At 52.2% G+C, this 19,035-nt stretch overlaps 1 protein-coding gene across 1 annotated transcript in view; it reads left to right on the top strand.

The window, feature by feature from the left end:
* Positions 1 to 3,816: 3,816 nt before the first annotated feature.
* SPSB4 (splA/ryanodine receptor domain and SOCS box containing 4) overlaps positions 3,817 to 19,035 on the top strand; it is a 66,260-nt gene continuing 51,041 nt past the window's right edge. Inside the window, exons 1-2 of the mRNA XM_036332390.1 lie at positions 3,817 to 4,393; positions 17,984 to 18,831. Coding sequence (XP_036188283.1) covers positions 18,138 to 18,831 — 694 coding nt within the window. The 5' untranslated portion in view covers positions 3,817 to 4,393; positions 17,984 to 18,137. The remainder of the gene's footprint in view (positions 4,394 to 17,983; positions 18,832 to 19,035) is intronic.

Here is a 19,035-nt window from a genome sequence, read left to right as displayed (position 1 = left end):
AGATGTAAGACTAGTACACAGGAGCCAAATTCAGCTGAGAATGGGAAAACCATCGTGTGGGCCCTGGGGTACCTCTGAAGGGACCGGGAGGGGAGAGGTTTACTTGATGAAGGTGGCTCTGGCATAGGGCAGAGGTGAGGTGAGGAGGCTGCTGTGGCTGTGGGGAAAGACAGGATGTCCCCCTGAGCTGTTAAGAGGAACAAGATCAGAGAGATGAGCCGCTGATGGGCAATGCCACACTGTGGGCTGGGCTCAAAAGGAAGGAGGGAAGGCGGGCCGAGCCTTGCAGACCTCACACCCCACATTCTCCTCCATGGCGGGCGCATCTTTGGAGCAAGCTTCAAGCTCCGAAATATTTCAGAACGGGTGATTTTTCCTTGACTTCTGTTAAACCACGGTTGATCCTTGTGGAAGACAGAGAAGGAGACCAAGGCTTCGACGTCTAAAACCTGGTAAGTAGATTGTAAACCAAGCCCTGTTGGGAGAAGAGATGAGCAGTGGTGGGGTTCACAGCTTTGCATTATAATCAGCAGTTCTGTAGCTCTGACTGCCCGGCCCCCTAATGGACCTTCTGCTCCAGGCATTCCAAGGCTGCTGCAGATCTTGGTGAGAAGTAGGCGACTACAACAGATAGCCATGCTCAGGAGATTCTTCTGTCCCCGTTACAATGAGAAAGCAAAGAATCTGAATTGAAATTTAAGCCCAGGACTGCCTGGCTATGCTTATGGAATATTGTGCTTACTTTTGAGTGAGACTGGCTAGTTCTTTGAGGGTTTATTTTTTGAATCATCCTTGGACACTTAAGACCATATTGTATTAATTATCTATTGCTACACAACAAATTATCCCAGAATTTAGCAGCTTAAGACAACAAACATCTTTTCTCGTACAGTTTCTGTGGGTCAGGCATCTGGGTACAGCCCAGCTGAGTACCTCTGACTCAAGGTTTCTTGTGAAATCACAGCCAAAGGGTCAGACAGGGCTGCAGTCTCATATGAAGGCTCAGCTAGGGAGTAATCCACTGCCAAGTTCACTCACAGGTTGTTGGCCGCCCTCAGTCCCGCACCACATGGGCCTCTCCAAAGGCTGCCTCAGAACTTGGCAGCTGGCTTCTTCCAGAGAGGTGATCCCAAAAGACAGCAAGAGCAAGAATGAGGGAGAAGATGAGTAAAACAGAAGCTACAGGTTTGTTTGTTTTTAAAATATATCTTTATTGATTTCAGAGAGGAAGGGAGAGGGGGAGAGAGAGAGATAGAAACATCAATGATGAGAAAGAATCATTCATCGGCTGCCTCCTGCACGCCCCCTACTGGGGATCGAGCCGGCAACCAGGGCATGTGCCCTGACCGGGAATCAAACCGTGACCTCCTGGTTCATAGGTCGATGCTTAACCACTGAGCCACAAAGGCCAGGCAACCCAGAGGTTTTGATAACCTAATCTTGGAGGGACATCCCATCACTTATATGGTGTTCTATTGGTGAGGAGCAAGTCAGTGCAGCCAGCCCACAGCTAAGGGAAGAGGTTACACAAGGGTGTGAAATCAAGAGTCGGAGGTCACTGGGAGCCATCTCAGAGGCTGCCCACCTCAGTCTGGAGTTTTCATAGCCAGGCTCTCCTGGCTTCTCCCAAAATGGCAAGTTCTTTCCCTGGATACGCAGGGGCTGGAGTACTTTGAGCCTGCAGGGACACTTGAGGCGCTGATGTGGACACTCCTTTGTGCTTAAGGCATAGTCTCATATACAGGGGCCACTGTGGTGAGCCCACCTGGCGTCCCCAATGGAGGGAGGAGGCAGTTTCTCAAATTGTGGTCATTGCGCCCTCCCTATCTTGTACTTGAAGCTGCTATAATGTTTTCTAGCAAGGAGTGGAAGCAATGGGCATACCCTCGTCCACCCCGTCGGCCAGATTGCGTTGGGTCCAGGTGGAGAAACCTTCAGCTTAAAAGTCTTCTTGAAACTCCTCTTTGCTTCTGATCTTCTTTCCTCAGATTTTCTTTTCTTGTTCCTCAACCATGCCCATCGGCCCCACAGTTGCTTGTCAAGTAGGTGCTCTGAGAGGAAGGACTGTTGTGGAGATCCCTGGAAATACAGTAAGTGTGAAGGGAGTTCTGAATTGCCATTCAGGTCAGTTCAATCCCATTTATTCAATATCTGATCTGGGAGAGGAACATGGGATCCAGAGATATCAAGTACAGGTACTTGCCCTCCTGGGGGTTCCCAGTATTAGGAGGGAGGCAGATGTACAAATGCAACAACAACACAGAATAAGTGCCACAAATACTTGATCAATACATTCTTCCATCACCCCACCACGACTGCCCCGATTCAAGAAGCATCATCTTTGCTTGGGCTATTTCAGTAGCTTCCATGCTGGTTTCCTCCATCCATCCACTCTGATGCTGAGAGATCTTTCTAGAATGCAAACCTGACAATGTCACTACCCTGGTTAACGGCTTCCCCAAATGATCCTGGGAAAAGGTCAGACTCTTGGGATGGCCCCCAAGACCCTAGCCACTGTCTATCCCCCCAGCTTCATCTCACCACTTTCTGCTCATGTTCCCATCATACCATAGGCTCTGTGCTGTGGTAGGTGACCCAAGTGACCATCCAGGAGCTAATTTGTGTAGCCACCTCCACTAGGAAGCATTCCCAGATTGCCCTTCCCGGTCTGGGAAAGGAGCCCCACAGCCCCATTGATTGGATTGTCTTCACTTGTCTGTGTCCCAGGTGAAATGGGAGCTCTGAGCTAGGCTTTCTGGTACTTGGCACAGAGACAGCTGGGGTGAGACACAGGACTGCAGAATGGAACTGAAGTCAAGTCTGGGCGCACAGAGGATGGCCTCCAGAATAGGAACTTTCAGTTTCCCCAAGGAAGCACGGATGCTAGCAGCACCCTCTAGGCCTCCACTCTGGTCTTCCTTATCTCTCAGCTCAACTCAGGATCTCTCACAAAGCAGCGGCCCACCATTAGCACTGGTAATCAGGGAGGCTGAGCAGAGAAACCCATTTCCCAGCAACTCTGGTGGGCCGGGAAGGCCCTGTGAAGCAAGTACAGTATGAAATTGGGCTTCAAGAGATGAGTTGGAGCTTGATCTTAAAAAATAAAGTGTGGCCCTAACTGGTTTGGCTCAGTGGATAGAGCGTCGGCCTGGGGACTGGAGGGTCCCAGGTTCGATTCCAGTCAAGGGCATGTACCTTGGTTGCGGGCACATCCCCAGTAGGGGGTGTGCAGGAGGCAGCTGATGGGTGGTTCTCTCTCATCGATGTTTCTAACTCTATCCCTCTCCCTTCCTCTCTGTAAAAATCAATAAAATATTAAAAAAATAAAAAAATAAAGTGTGGTCATGGGTCTAAGTGAGAGGATATTAAACCATCCTCTTTTCCCGGCTGCTATTTCCCACGTGCGTTGGGTAAAGACACCAAAGCTTTCGGAATGACTCTGGGTGTCTCCTCCCACTCAGGGGTACCCACCCGGGCGCGCTTGAATGAATGGGGGAGGACCCGTGCGCATGAATGAGTGCGTGAGTGAGGGAGTGAGCGGACGAGCGGGCGGGTGAATGGCGACCACGCCGCGGATCTGCACTGGGGCGCGGGCGAGGGTTCCACTTCCCTCTCCCGCCAGCTGGTGGCCTCGGGAAGGTGGCGGCGCCAGCAGCGGCCCGAGCTGGGACGGGCCGGGGCGCGGGATGGTGGGGGAAGGGGCGTTCCCGGCGGCCGCGCCTTCCGCGGCTATTGGATTAGTGGCCTTCAGGGATGAGCTCAGCCGGATCGGCTTTCAGCTGCAGCCTCCGGGCCGGCCGGGAAGGCGGGGAGCGGGCGGCGGTGGAGGAGGGGGAGGCGGCGGCGGCTGCAGCATCCAGGGCTGGCCGCGGCGGCCGGCGCGCCCCGCGCACAAAGGCGCCCAGCCCCTGGGGAGGGCGATGAGCGCACCGCAGTCCGCGTCCGGGGCCCAGCTCCAGCCACCGCTGCCTGCGCTCAGGGCGCAGGGGAAGACGCAGGGCGCGCCAGGGGCCGGCGGCCGAGGCGCGGCCCGTGAGCCCTGAGCTCGGGACTCGCCGCCCTCCGGGTCGGGCGCAGAGCTTTGGAGCGGCTACTGCGAGGGCCTCGGCGCGCCCCCGGGATCTGCGCAGGAGGGCGCTTGCCCACTCCTACCCGACCTCTCGCACCTTCCCGTGGCGTCCGAGCGCCAACTTCCCCAAGAACGCTCCAACTCCAGGCCACCCTGCTGGGCAGAGGGGGCGCTGCTGCTGGGCACCAGCCGTGAGGACGCACCCCTGGCCCCAGGGAGCGAGCCGGCATCTCCAGGGTAGCTCGGGCGCCCCTGAGTGGGTGTCGGCGGCAACCGCCTCCCCGGGGAGTCCAGAACCTGCAGGCGTTCGCCCTCTCTTTTATGGTGAGTATTCTCCAGCTTCTGGTGAGGGGCCCCCTGAGGCGCGCGGGAGCCGGGAGCCGGGAGCCGGGAGCCGGGAGCCGGGAGCCCTTAGCCGGGAGCCGAGATCTGGCCGCGCGGACCGCGTGCGAGCCAGCACCCGCCACAGCCGGCGCTCCTGGCTTGAGTCCCGCCTGGGTCCCCGGGAATTCCTCTCTGCCGGCTGTAGTAGTCGGAGCTGGGTGGTTTGCGCGCAGCCTTGGGGCGTTTGGGGCCAGCCCCTGGAACTGCAGGTTCGAAGCCTGCTACTTCTCTGAGTAATGGAGACAGCAAAAAAAAAAATAAAAAAAATAAAATAAAAAATTGCTCTCACCCTACCCCCCCCCCCCCCCCCGCCCCAGTCACCCTGCCTGGGTTTGGGTCCATGATCTGTCATTCATTAGCTGGGTGACCTTGGGCAAGTCTTCAAACCTCGATTTTTCTCCCAGTAGGATGGGGATGATGATGGTACCCGTTTTTAGGGGTGCTGGTGGGATCTACGCGTGTAATGTATGCAGACCTGTGCCTGGCACTTAGGAAGCACTCAGCCAGATGTTAACTGGCATTATTATCAGCGGTGTGAGCCCAAGCGTGCCACCCAACTTTCCGGAGCTGCAGCAGCTCCCGCACGCAGTTGGCTCTGGTGAAGTGGTAGCTGTCGTTATTTATTATTTTTCTTTTTGACCCTGGGGTCGTGTGGCTGGTCGCCCGGCCTGAGCGGTGTTCGGCGCCAGTCCCCGGCCTTGCTTGGAGACAAACTTGGCGGTGCTCAGGAAGGGAGGGGGTCTCCGGCTCCGGAGTCGCGGGCAGGGGGCTGGGGGCTGGGGGCTGGCTGGGAAGAAGGGAGGAGGCTTGAGCCTGGAGGGCGGCAAACGTGTCGGTCTGGTTGGCGCAGGACCCACCGAGGGCCCTAGCGGGGAGAAGCGGGGGCGGGGAGGGGGGAGGGGAGAGGCTGCCCCCACCTCCCCGCAGTCAGAGCGTGCTGCCCGGGCTGTTCCGGGTTCTAAGGGAGAGGAGGGCGCTACGGCAACGCTGTCACCAGGAGGTGGAGGGCTCCCAGCTCTGGAGTCAGGCTCGAGTTCAAATTCTGCCTCCACCACCCGCCTGTGGCGTGACCTTGGGCAAGTACTGTGATCTCTCCCAGCTCGGTTTCCTCATCTGGAGGAGGTTGGAGGTGGGGGTGAGAGTAGTTCTCTCCTCTCTAGGAATCTTCATCCCCATCCTCCCAACATCCCCTCCCCCGCTCCCTCCACCACCCTGCACTCTGATGAGCCTAAATCAGGAAGACTTAAAATGTAACGCGGAGCCTTGGGGTAAATGCTATTAGAATTCAGGATCTGCCTGCCCTCTTCCCTGCGGGTCACTGCACCCTGCACCTGGGCAAGAGGGGATCAGGACACTAGATTTTCCCATTTTGGGAGCCGCTACCCTCCAACCAAATCCTGCAGCTTCTGTCACTCAGGCTGACGGGGAATCCCTCCTCATCCTCCAAACCCTTCATTTATTTTAAGTGCTACTGATTATGGAGTTCTTAGAAAGACAAAGTATCGGTGGCGAAATATAAACATGCTTTACACAAGGGCATAGCCCTCTGATTGATTCCATTTATTTTATAATTTTTTTATTGATTAGAGAGAGATTTGTTGTTTCACTCATTTATGCATTCAATGGTTGATTCTTGTATGTGCTCTGACCGAGGGTCGAACCCACAACCTTAGCATGTCAGGATGAGCTTTAACCCATTGAGCTCCCCGGCCAGGGCCCTGATTTCATTATTTTTTTTTCTTTCTGAAAAGTAGTAATAGATGAAATTTAAGCTACATTTGGCAAACAACAAACAAAATTCAACTTGCCAGCTGTTCCATTTAAACATCTTTCCAGTTTGTATTTCTATTTTATTTCAAAGACTGATGCAGGAGGAAGGAGGCCTGCTTGGATGTGGGGTAGGGATTAATGAGTGTCAGCCAGGCAAGAGGTGGTGGGAAGGCTCCCGAGACACCAAGGCATGTGGTGCCTGGGGAGTCTGGCGTGACTGGCCTGCAGTGGGCCATGCAGGGAGACTGGGTGTGGGAGAAAGAAGTAAGAACAGTACTTTTATGCACTAAGCTAAGAGGGGGTGCAGCTTCTCCCTGGAGAAGCCACCTGGAGAGTTGAAAGAAAAGGTAGGTGGGCTGCAGGAAAGGTGGGTTGGGGAGCACAGATTGGAGCCCCGTGGCCCCGTAAGAAGACCATTGCAGTAATCCAGGCCAGGGAAGTGGAAGACATTGAGTGAGGGAGACAGATAGAGGGGGGACCCATGGCAGGCACAGGGATGTGCAGAGAGGAACCTGGTTTGCCAGAGAGGGAAGGGGCTGAGGTCAGCCCTGGGGTGTGGATTCTGAGGTGCCAGTGGGTGTTTCCATGTCTGACATCTGGAGAGGGTGGAGGCTTATGGTGAAAAGAAGGCAACTGGCTTTACAAGGTCTTTTGAAGGAGCCCTAGTCTGGGGTGCCCTGAGGCTTCTAGATCGCTGGGTGCTGAGGAGAGAAGGCAGGGCTGGAGACCCGATTTGGGAGAATCTGCAAGGGCTGGGAATGCCAGTCAAGCCAGGAGACATGGAGAGAGAGAGAGGGGAGCAGAGACTGAAGATGTGACCTAAGGGGTGTCCCATTTATGGGGCAAGCAAGGTGGGCCCTGGAGCCAGGAGGTGGCAGGAAGCTGCTGTGAGCCCTACACCATCATGTGCTGTTATGTCCAAAGGAAGAGGCCCAGAGCTGCTCCACAGTCGCCCACCTGGCTGTTCGTCCTGTGGAATGTCATTTGGGGTGAGCCTGGAGCTCTGCCTTCTCCAGGAAAAAGTGCAGTTCAATGCAGTGAGTTGGGCCACAGAGACATCTGACCTGTCACCCACACACTGTGCAATATGCAAGTCACACAGGTTCCTGGGGTCGAGTGGCTCCCTCCCACCTGGTGCTGCCTCTCTCCCTCTGGGTCCCCCTGGCTCCCTGCTTCCTCACCATCCCCTCTTCCTCTCTAGTCTCCCCCCTGGTATCTCAACAATGATTGGTATCTCAAAAATGATCTCAGAGACCCGTCAGGCTTACCAGAGAGACCTTCAGAATTCCCAGCAGATCCCTATTATGATAGCCTACATCAAGTCTGAGGCATGAATAGGTTCGCTTTTCTTTCAGGCATCCGAGTTTTCAGGCAACCAGTTATACCAACGGGGCAGAGTGCAGCCTGGGAGAGAAATGGGGGACTAGACACGAAGATTCGTGTGTTTTCTTCATAGGAGTCTTCCCAAGAGGGTCGCATTATGCAGCACCTTCTCCCACCCCCACTCCTCCAGCTTTGCTCCAGCCTGAGCCATGCTGGGCCTCCCAGAGACCAGCTGTCCTGCAGACCCACCCACATGTGCCTGGGGTAGCCCTCTGGGCACAGGGGTAGCTGCAGCGGGGACCAGGCCTGCCAGGAAGGTGTGTCTCTTTCAAATGACCTTGCAGAGCATGCTGGCCTGCAAACCTCCTTCATCCCATCCCCTGCTCTTGTTGGCTGACAGCCCGAGCTTCCGCCTTGGGGGCTCCTGGCTCAGTCACGCGTGGGAGGATTCCCATGGAAACCCCACAAGAAGGAGAGGCCGGGGAAGCCTCATTGATTCAGCTCCAGGAAGGCAGGCGTGAGACAGTCGCACCTGGACCTGGACAGATGGCTCTCTTTGTGAGCTCCTGGGAAGAAAGGGCTTGCCCAGCCAGTTGCAGGGTGAGCTCTGTGCCTGCGTCTAGAGGGGGAACGCTAATGGACGCCTGTGAATAAAACCTGGGGGTTCTTTAGCTCATTCATCATTGGCAGGTTCATTCTGAATGAGCAATTTTTCATACAACAGCTCTTCTGCTTAATATTTGTACTAAGAAAATCTTTAAAAACCCCAGCCTAAGTAGGCATCCTTGTCTCTTTACAAAGGTACGGAGGTGAAAATGAGGAATGAAGACGGGGCTCCCGGAGCTCTGTGCCCCCAGTTCATGTCTCGGTGGACTGCTTTCTAAGGCAGCAGGTGGCTTTTCTTCATTTGTTCAGGCCTGTGCACTGTGTAGGCACTCTCCCTGGGCCAGAGCCACACCAGGTCCTGGGGACTCCAGTGAGAGGACCCAGCCCCACTGTGTGTTCCCCCGGCGGGTGGGAGGGAGACAGCTAAGAAGACATCACGGCCCCTTGTGATTCGTCTGTGATGGAGACGGGTACAGGGTTCTGAGAACAGGGGGAGGCCTTGGGACCCCAGGCAAATGAATTACCCAGCTGTGTGCAGTGTGGGGGTGAGCAGGGAGAGAGAAGGAACAATGGCAGCCGCGTGTCAGGGCATGTGGGCGGGCAGATGGTGAAGGGGTTCACGGAGGAAGATGGCTGGGGGAGCACAGGGGAGCATCTGGGGAGGGTTAGGGTCAGGAGACTGCACTTGATCCGGAAAGTGGTGGAGAGACGGGAGGATCTCAAGCAGGGAGTGTGATTAGACCGGCTTTGCGTTGTACAAGTGCTGGAGCATGTGTTTGAAAGCAGTATGCAGTCTATTAGAGGAATTCAAGTGGTATTACCTGCACTGCTTTTTACAGTCCTTGTCATTCATTATTCAGACCTATAACTGGGGCCGGCCCCTTCGGAGTCAGCTCTCCCTCGAGGGAAGTGATAGGGTCTCAGCCTTTCCTGTGGCCTCAGGCCCACGGAGGCAGCGTTGCTCTGCTTAAAAGAAGGAATGAAACCCACAGCCACCCACCACCCCAGCAAGTCTGAAGCCAAAGGCCGCACTGAGGGGAGGGCATTACACCCCATCATGACCAGTTCCTGCAGCAGTCATGTCGCCTGGCAAACCCCCTGCCTGGGCGAGCCCAGCCAGACAGGCCTCCCAGAAGGGGGTCCCGAGTCCTTGGCCTCTAAGACTGAGCGTCACATTGTGCAAGCAGCTGAGGCTTCTGAAGCATTGCGACATCAATGCTTCGTGTCTCCTCAGTTCCCTGTTGAACTGCAACCCCCGCCAGGGGCCTGGGAAGGGCATGGGCAGTCTGAGTTTTTGTGTTCTTGCTCTGCCATCGTTGAAGTCCTGGGGCGGATCCTTCCGGATAATGTCACTAAGCATCCCCTCCAAGCGTGGCCGTGGACAGTGAGTTTGGTTTGGGGGAGCGTGAAGGAGGCGCCTCAGGCATTGCTCAGTGTGCCCTGGGCTCCCTGGGCTCAGAGATAATGTGATTTCTACCAGGAAGTTAACGCTCTTGCATCTGCCGTGTCTGATCCTGGCCCCGGGCCACGAGCTGTGGTGGAGACCAAGGGAAATGTGACAAGCGCCCACTCCCTCTGGCTGGAGAGAGAGGGCAGGGATTGAGCCTGACTTGGCCACTACTGTGTCCCTAGCTCTTAGCACAGTGATGGCGAACCTTTGGAGCTCGGCGTCTAAGCATTTTGAAAAACCCTAACTTAACTCTGGTGCCGTGTCACATATAGAAATTTTTTGATCTTTGCAACCATAGTAAAACAAAGACTTATCTTTTTGATATTTATTTTATATATTTAAATGCCATTTAACAAAGAAAAATCAACCAAAAAAATGAGATCGCGTGTCACCTCTGAGACGCGTGTCATAGGTTCGCCATCCCTGTCTTAGCTGCACAGAGCCTGGCACATGGTAGGCATTCACTGAGTGTCTGTTGAACAAACGAAGGAGGACTGGAAGCAGGAAGGGTGCACAGTGGTGCCTAATAAAGGGGCGGACTGGCTACAGCCGTGAGTCAGCTGCCCAGAGGCTGTGGCAGTGGCAGAACTGGGCCCGGTGTCCCCAACTTGTGACTCTAAAGAGAGCAGACAACGAGACCTCCCTGAAGCCCAGCGTCGCTTCTCCACACCCACACGTGTGCTCGGCCCTGTCTTCAAAGTACTGAGCCTGTGTCTGCGCGAAGGGAGCCAGGAAGCCCAGGTGAAGGCTCCCTGTCCTCAGAGGAGTGCTCCTCCAGGGAGAAAAATGCAGATGAGCAGGACCAGGGAGTGCTGGCTGGCCCAGTGCACAGGGTGTGGGGCAGGCACCTGGAGGCCTAGTGGAATGGGCAGGCTTCTTGGAGGAGGTGGGGCTCTCAGGCAGGACTGGGGAGAGGAGGAAGGATGGACTCAGGGCCCCACACACCTGGACAAAGACATGAAGACTTACCTGTGACTTACCCAGGTTAGGAGTTGGGACTCGGTCGCTTCCTGTCTTCTAGCTCCAGCCTTGGCCCTGTCTCCAGCTGGTCATTCTGTTTCTTTATTTCTTTATTTTTTTTTAAATTAATTTCAGAGAGGAAGGGAGAGGGAGAGATAGAAATATCGATGATGTGAGAGAATCATTGATTGGTTGCCTCCTGCGCACCCCACGCTGGGGATCGAGCCCGCAATCCGGGTATGTGCCCTGACCAGGAATCGAACTGTGACCTCCTGGTTCATAGGTCAACGCTCAAGCACTGAGCCATGCTGGCTGGGCTGGTCATTCTGTTTCTTGATTCTGATCCTGACTGTTGCCCTTGACAGGTTCTTTAGTAGTTGAGTCCTGGCGCACACCCATGGTTGTTTCTTCAGATGCGTTCAGATGGAGAGAGGGCAATGTTGGAGGACGTACACAGTTGAAAGCAGCACTTAACATTCCCTGGGTGCCTCTTGGGTGCCCTGTGCCATTCTAGATTCACAGATGTCAACCCTGATCCTTGCAAAGGCAGGCGAGGTTAGCACATGGTTAGCCACACTTTTCGGATGCATCCCAGAGAGGTTAACTCCTTGCCCAGGCCCAATGGACAGACAGGAATTCAGCCCCTGCCTGCCCTTCCTTATATTGTGATGTCACTAGTTTTCCTTAGTGGACATGAACACTCCGTCCTGGTCCCTGTCTGGGGGAAGGGGGGCAGCAAAGGGGCTGTCTGTTATATGTCCACCTGGCCATGTCCCCCGTGTGGGCAGCCTTCAGGATCCCCGCCTGCCACTGATGGTGGCAGAGGCATTGAGGCCCTGAGTCCGCAGCCAGGAGGGAGGGCACCTTGCCCTCGATGACCCCGCATGGGTCTCCTCTGAAGCTGCTGCCTGGCTGCTGCTTTCACACACCTTCAAGTCGTCTCTTCCACAGCAACAGAGCTGGCATGGTCGGGGACCTTTCCCTTAGGAGTGTCCTGTGTGGGCACCATGGAGAGGCTCTGTTCCAACAGCGCGGGGGAGGATGGTAGAGCGCAGGCTCGTGCTACCGTGGCCCTGGGGTCCATCCCCGCCCTGCCACTCACTGGGAGCCTCTCCCTGGGAGTCTGTTTCCTCTTTTGAATAAAGGGGTACATGCCTCGTAGTTCCTGTGAAGCAGCTGTCACGCCGCCTGGCACAGAGTGAGTACGTATATTTAAGGTTAGCGATGGAGAAAGCTCGGAGGAGTAGAGGCAGTGGGGACTTCGGGTTCGGGCTACCTAGGGTGGGAGCAGCCCTGCTGGCTTTTACCTGTGTGACTGTGGTCAGGCTGCTTCCTCTGGGAGCCTAGTTCCCTGGTCTGTTAGAATTCCGGCAGAGGTGCCTTTAAGTGAATTACAAAAGTGGCAGATTCCAAGCCCCCTGACCTCCCAGTCAGATGCCCTTGGGCAGTCTGTGCAAACTTCCAGAGAGTGTGAGTGTGCTGGGTGAGTGTGCTGGTTCAACTGATTGAGTCTCCATTACACGCCCTGTGCCTCTCACATGTTATCTTTTTTTTTTTTTTTTAAATCCTCACCCGAGGATATTTTTCCATTGATTTTTAGAGAGAATGGACGAAAGGGAAAGACAGAGAGAAATATCTATGTGAAAGAAATTGATGTTGGTTGCCTCCTGCATGAGCCCTGAACAGAGCCAGGGCCAGGGAGGAGCCTGCAACCCAGGTACATGACCTTGACCAGAATCAAACCCGGGACCCTTCAGTCCGCAGGCCAACGCTCTATCCACTGAGCCAAACTGGCTAGGGCTCACATGTTATCTTATTTCTCATGACCTGGATGAGTCTCAAGGGCTGGATGAAACCCTTTGGGTTAAATACCCCTCTCCCTCTCCCTTTCTTCTCTCCTCCCTCTTACTCCTTCGCCCCTCCCTCTCCCTCCACAGTAATGAATGGTAGCAAACTGGACACAGCACCTTGTTTGTTTGACTTCATCTATCCATATCAGTACCTTCTTTTCTCCAACTGCATGGTTTTCTGTTATATGGATTTGCCATAATTTATAGCCTTATCATTTACAGCCTTCAATGCAATAAAAGCAGAACTTCTTGCATATTTATATGTGACACATGTAGTAATTTATATATATTTGTATTACATATTATATATTATACAATACATACATGATATATATTACATATACACATATATACGTATATATGAAGTTTTGCACATTTGAGAGCATATCTGAATAAATACTGGAAGTGGACTTGCTAGGTCAAGGGTGTGTGCATTTGTAATTCTGAGAGATGGTGTTAATTTGCCGTTCACTGACGTTACATCATTTAACCTTCAATTTAGCAATGTAGGAACCTGCCTGCTTCTCCAGGAAAGTGTTGTCCAGCTTTTTGATCTTCACTAATATACCAAAAGGGCATTTCATTGTAGTTCTAATAGTTCGTTTCTCTTTTATTACGCATTTGGTAGATAGGTCATCTTTTCAAAGAAGCTGTTTGTTTTTTGTGTGTGAACTGTTTGTAGTATCCTGCCACATTTTGTATTTGGGTTGATCTCTCAGACTCATTTGTAGGAGTTTGTCATCTTTATGATTTGTGTTGCACATATCTCCCCATTTTAAAACTACAAACAAGTCTAACTTCTTTTATGGGTGATTTTTGCTATGCCATTTGGTTATTTCACATTTTCATTTCATATTTTACGTATTTGTGTCTTCCGCTCCTCTCTTTTAAATGATTAAGTGGTTTACAAGGTTTATTATTTAGTCATAAAGTCATGCATTTAAAGTATATTTAGTAATATCTGAACATGTTAATTATTAAGTTTTAGGTGAGATAACCTGAATAAAGTCCCATGATGCCAATTTTAAAAAAGAAAACTTACTAATATTTTATGGAGAAAAAAGGAATAAAATGAAATACATCCAACTACTAACAATGTTTATATCTGGTTAATGAGATAGAGCTGATTTCAAGTTTTTGTACATTTTTTTGGTATTATCTAAAATTTAGAAATTAATTTAATGTTTTTAGTAAATAGACTTTATTTAGACTAGTTTTAGATTGATAGAAAAACGAAGTAGATGGTACAGAGAGTTCCATATACTCACACCCAGTGTCCCCTATTATTAACATCTTATATTAGTGTGCTACATCTATCACAGCTAATGAACCAATATGGATTATTGTTATTAACTAAAGGCCATACTTCATTCAGATTTCCTTAGTTTTTACCTAATGTCCTTTTTTGTTCCAGGATCTTATCCAGGACGTCACATCATATTTGGTTGTTATGTCTCCTTAGGCTCCTCTTGGCTGTGGCTGTCTTTATGGCCTTGACAGTTTGGAGGAGGACTAGTGGGGTATTTTGATGGAAGTTGTCCTATGTTTTTCTCATGATTAGGCTCAGGTTTGTTGGAGGACAACCATAGAGGTAATGTGTTATTTCATTACATCCTATCAAGGGTACATATTATCAACATGATAGATTAATATAATATAATAATAATATAACATAATATAGACTAAATGAGTAGATTAAGTGGTTTATATGTTTTATCGGTTTGGTTTTTGTGGTACTGTATTTCCCCCCCCCCTCTGCAAAGAACCAGTGCTCAGATTGTTTGATTAGTTCTATTTTTTTCCATCTTATTATGCTTCATTTATGTATTTTTATGCTTTTTTATTTGCTAGTATAAGACAGACATAATGGCCTTTGAGCAACGATTTGATTGAGATCCCACAGATTCTAATACATGGAATATTTCTTATTATTCTTAGTCTCTAGGTATTCTGGAACTTCTGTATAGACCTCTCTTTTTAAAATCTGGGTTGAGTAAAAGAGAGTTTGTTTGTTTGTTTACAGCCATTTTACTGTTGATACCGTAGTCACATTTAAATTGGCAAAACTGCTCCATGAGAGACAGGACAGAGCCCTGTCATGCACAGAAAAATAAGGGAAGGTTTTCGTGAAGCTTGAGAAGGGCCACAGTGACCCAGGGCTGCTGCAGCAGTCTGCCAACAGCGCCGAGGGGTGCGCGTGGTAGGAAAGAAGGTGCTCCGGCAATAGGTGGCCTACTTCTGTTGGCCCGAGACCACTGCTGCCTCTGAAGGGGAATTTCCTAACACGCCTGGTGAGCCGATCGCTTGTAAATAACACAGATACAAACAGAGTAAGGCGACTAAAGGAGAGTTTTTAAAAATGTTCATGTGGTAGAGTTTTGTGATCCATAATTTTGTGATTAATTTCTCGTTTTGCTTCTATGTTATCAGATTCTGTATTATTTCAGCTTTTTGGGCGAGGTTTTATTTGTGGCCTAAAATATGGGGAATTTTTTTTGAAATATATATCAATTAAAACCATCTTATTAATGATGCAATTTTGGTTTTTTCTGACTTTACCTGATGTGGTCCTTTGATCTGTCATGAGCTAAAAGAGGTGAATTAAAACCACCTGCCTCTACTGTGTATCTGTCTGTTCTTCCTTGTGGTTCCTGTTGCTTTTGCTCTGAATTTTGGTGCTGTTATTTGGTGTGTTAGATCTCCAATTGTGGGTCATATTCGTTATTATTGTAAAGTGTTCTTCTTGGTCTCATTTGAAACCATTTATCCTGAATTCAACTTCACTTGACTATATTCAGGCGATAGTGCCTGTTTAATTTGAGGTAGCACTTACCTGGTATATACTTACCTGGTATGTATTTGCTCTTCCTTTATTTTCAAAATTGTCAAATCACTTTGCTTTGGGGATGTCTCTTGTAGGAAGCATACTGTTGAGGGTTTTGTCTTGTTCCCCAGTCTTAGGATCCTTTCTTTTTAGTAGTTTTATGCCTTTTTGCTTCCATTGCTTTTTAAAACAAGCTCTTTTCATGGTATGGTTTGTTTTATTTTGTATTGTGTTCCTTCTAAGAACTGGAAGGTTTGTATTTTTAGTTCTTCTGGAGGTAGCCTTTAGGACTACATAAAATGCATTAATTTTTGTAAAAGACTGTACTAGTTGTCTCCCTTTTGAAAAAGTGATCATAAAATTAGTTTACAAATGTGGTCACGATTTTTATGTGCTTTGTGACAGTTTTTTTTTTCTGGTGAGTTTTCTTGGTTTGCCATATTTTTTTCTGTTCTTTTCTTTCTTGATTTCTCCTCTCGCATCTTTGACTATATTGTGTGCTGGTCGCTCTTTGAAAGGGCCGAACCTTCTCAGATCAGCATTTGCAGGGCATGCATTAGAGGAGGTTCGCGGGAGCATTCCAGGACAGCAGGTCGCTCTCAGGTTCATGGTGACTGTTCACTGGACGGTGGCAGTGATTTCTTTTAGCGTCTACCCAGACAGCAGAGACCTGCAGCTGTAGCCTTACCCCAATGCAGACCCCTTTCCCGCTCTGCCTCACCAACACACTGCTTCCTGTGAAGATGGCTGGCCCGTGGTTTTCTGTGTTAGCCCTGTCCTCCTCTTTTCTCCTCAATCCCCCTGCCTCACGCCGAGCTTCCTATGAGACCCCACCCCATCCTCAGGTGGTTGCCTTATGTTCACATCCATGTTCCTGGGTGACCTGGGTGTCACAGGCAGCTCCCGTTGCCAGGCCACAAGCCCTGTTCCCATTTTTCCTGGTTAGGAATCCATGTTTGTTTGTTTTGTTTTGGGAGTACAAGCAAGAGAGATCAGACAGCTTTATCCGAGCGTTGCAGCCACAGGTGGCTTGTGTAGGTGCTTTCTCACACCCCCTTTGATCCTCACTGCTTCTGGCAGCCCTTCACTGCTTTTGGCAGCCTCTCCTTAGAAGCTGTGGCTCGGGTTACAAATGTGCTCTAGTTTTGCCGAAGATAGAATTTGCATTTCTGTGTCGCTTTCTCTCTTACCGTGGGTGATCTGGGATATCAAAAGGCGTACCTTTATCCTGCTAACTTAGAACTGTCTGGGGTTGTGAATTTTTCTCGCTATGTGTTCTGGTATCCCTCCAGATTCAACCTCAGCCAGAGCTCTCTGGATGGTGTGGGCACGAACTGAAGCTGGGGTCTAACCATAGAAAGGGAAGGAGACGGGAGTTGAGAATAAAGTAGGAGGGTTAAAGAAGAAATGTCAGCATCTCTGCCTGTCTGTGTGGCAGCAGGCTTCCCTCCCTCTCCACCTGCACTCTGGCTGGGAGTCGTGCCACTGTGTGGGTGGGAGGCCACGGCCCGCCGGAGCAAGGGATGGAAAACACCTGTCTCCTGGTCTGTCTCCGTGGAAGATTTTCTGAGCCCAGCCACTCTCAGGCCAGGGTGGGGAGGGCACATGCCTCTGCCCTGGACAGGCTGCAGGGCTCAGCTCCCCATCTCAACTCACACCAGGGCCCCTCCAAGCGCCCTGGGTCTGGCTGGTCTCCTAGTGATGGTGGCCAAGTGCTCCTCCCTGAACACTAGGATCCTGCCTCACAGGAGGTTTCCCGGAGTGAATGCTGTGGACAGTGTTTACACGCCCAAAGAAAGAGCTTGCCCCTCCAAAGGGAAACCATTCACGTGGGATGCCCAGCGGATAGACCCAGCGAGGAAAGCCTGCCCACAGGCCAGCCCTTTACATGATTGTCTCTCAGATTCCTATGCCACCTGCGGGGAAGCGTTTTATCTCCATTTTACAGTTGAGGAAACTGGAGTCTCAGAGAGATGGAGAGAGGGATTTGGATGCAGTTCCGTTTGGTTCCAGAGCCTGGACACCAGCTCCCTTATCCCCCTGCTTCCTGCTCATCTTGCCATGGAGACCCCACCCTATCCTCAGACGGTTGCCTTGTATCCATCTCCATGTCCCTGGGTGATGGTGCTGGATCCTCGCTCCGTATCTCACTTCTCAACACTGACTGGACTTTAGATGCTGTGTAAGCTCCCCAGGGCCGCCAGGGAAAGGAGATGAGGGGCCATGGCCTCTGTGTCTCCGGCCCCCATGTCTTAGGCAGCTGTGCCCCCAGCCTTGGCTCGGGGCGTGCACTCTGGAATCAAATGCCACCTGGGTTCCTCTCCAGCCTCGGTGATCTTGGACAAGTCACTTAACTTCTCTGGGTGTAGTCCGTATTTCTCAAAGGAAATGATCTACATGTCCATGGTACAGGCCATGGACGCTGAAGCCAGGTGGCCTCCGTTTGAGTCTTGGCTCAGCCCCTTATTAGCTGTAGGGCTTTGGTTAATTACATACCCTGTCTCTTAGTTTTCTCATCTATAATTTGGGAGTCGTGTATATGTCATGGGGAGGCTTAAGGATTAAATAAGCTAATAATACATGTAAATCATTTAGAACAGTGTCTGGCATATGGCAAGTATTAGGCAAGTGCCAGATACATTAATTCATTATTATTAAGGCATGGTAAGGGCCCAGCCAAGGCATGGGCATAAATGGCGTGGCTGCTGCTGCTGCTGCTATAACCCGTGCCCTTTGCTTCCTTCCAGGAGCTTGGGCCCCTGCCCCAGCCCGGCAGAGGCTGTGGAGGTAGATCGTCCGGCAGCCTGGTCCCCAGGCCCCTGGCCCATCCCTGGCAGCGGGGAGTGGCAGCTCCCACGAGGTAGCAGAGGCCTGAGCCGGGGCCCCTCCCGGGAGTGAACCATGGGCCAGAAGCTCTCGGGGAGCCTCAAGTCGGTGGAGGTTCGCGAGCCGGCGCTGCGGCCGGCCAAGCGGGAGCTGCGCGGAGCAGAGCCCGAGCGGCCGGCGCGGCTGGACCAGCTGCTGGACATGCCGGCGGCGGGGCTGGCGGTGCAGCTGCGGCACGCGTGGAACCCCGAGGACCGCTCGCTCAACGTCTTCGTCAAGGACGACGACCGGCTCACCTTCCACCGGCACCCGGTGGCCCAGAGCACCGACGGCATCCGCGGCAAGGTGGGCCACGCCCGCGGCCTGCACGCCTGGCAGATCCACTGGCCCGTGCGCCAGCGGGGCACCCACGCGGTGGTGGGCGTCGCCACGGCCCGGGCGCCCCTGCACTCGGTGGGCTACACGGCGCTGGTGGGCAGCGACGCCGAGTCGTGGGGCTGGGACCTGGGCCGCAGTCGCCTCTACCACGATGGCAAGAACCGGCCCGGCGTGGCGTACCCGGCCTTCCTGGAGCCCGAGGAGGCCTTCGCGCTGCCGGACTCGCTGCTCGTGGTGCTGGACATGGACGAGGGCACGCTCAGCTTCGTCGTGGACGGCCAGTACCTGGGCGTGGCCTTCCGTGGCCTCAAGGGCAAGAAGCTGTACCCGGTGGTGAGTGCCGTGTGGGGCCACTGCGAAGTCACCATGCGCTACATCAACGGCCTTGACCGTAAGTGCATCCGGAGTCTGCCTGGCTCCCGGGGGGTCGGCGAGGGAGGCTGGACGCAGGTGAGGCCCCGCCCCCCTCCATCCGCACTTGGGGTGCCCCTGCCGTGGGTCGAGTGTGATGAGAACGTGGACTCTGGGGACACGCTCTTGGGGTTTGATTCTCAACTCCCCTTTGCTGGCTTAGTGACCTTGCGCTGTGCCTCGG

The sequence above is a fragment of the Myotis myotis genome, unplaced genomic scaffold, assembly GCF_014108235.1.
Source record: "Myotis myotis isolate mMyoMyo1 unplaced genomic scaffold, mMyoMyo1.p scaffold_m19_p_13, whole genome shotgun sequence".
Classification (NCBI taxonomy): Eukaryota; Metazoa; Chordata; class Mammalia; order Chiroptera; family Vespertilionidae; genus Myotis; species Myotis myotis.
The sequence above is the reverse complement of the archived record's forward strand: the minus strand, read 5'-3'. Positions and strand labels throughout refer to the sequence as shown.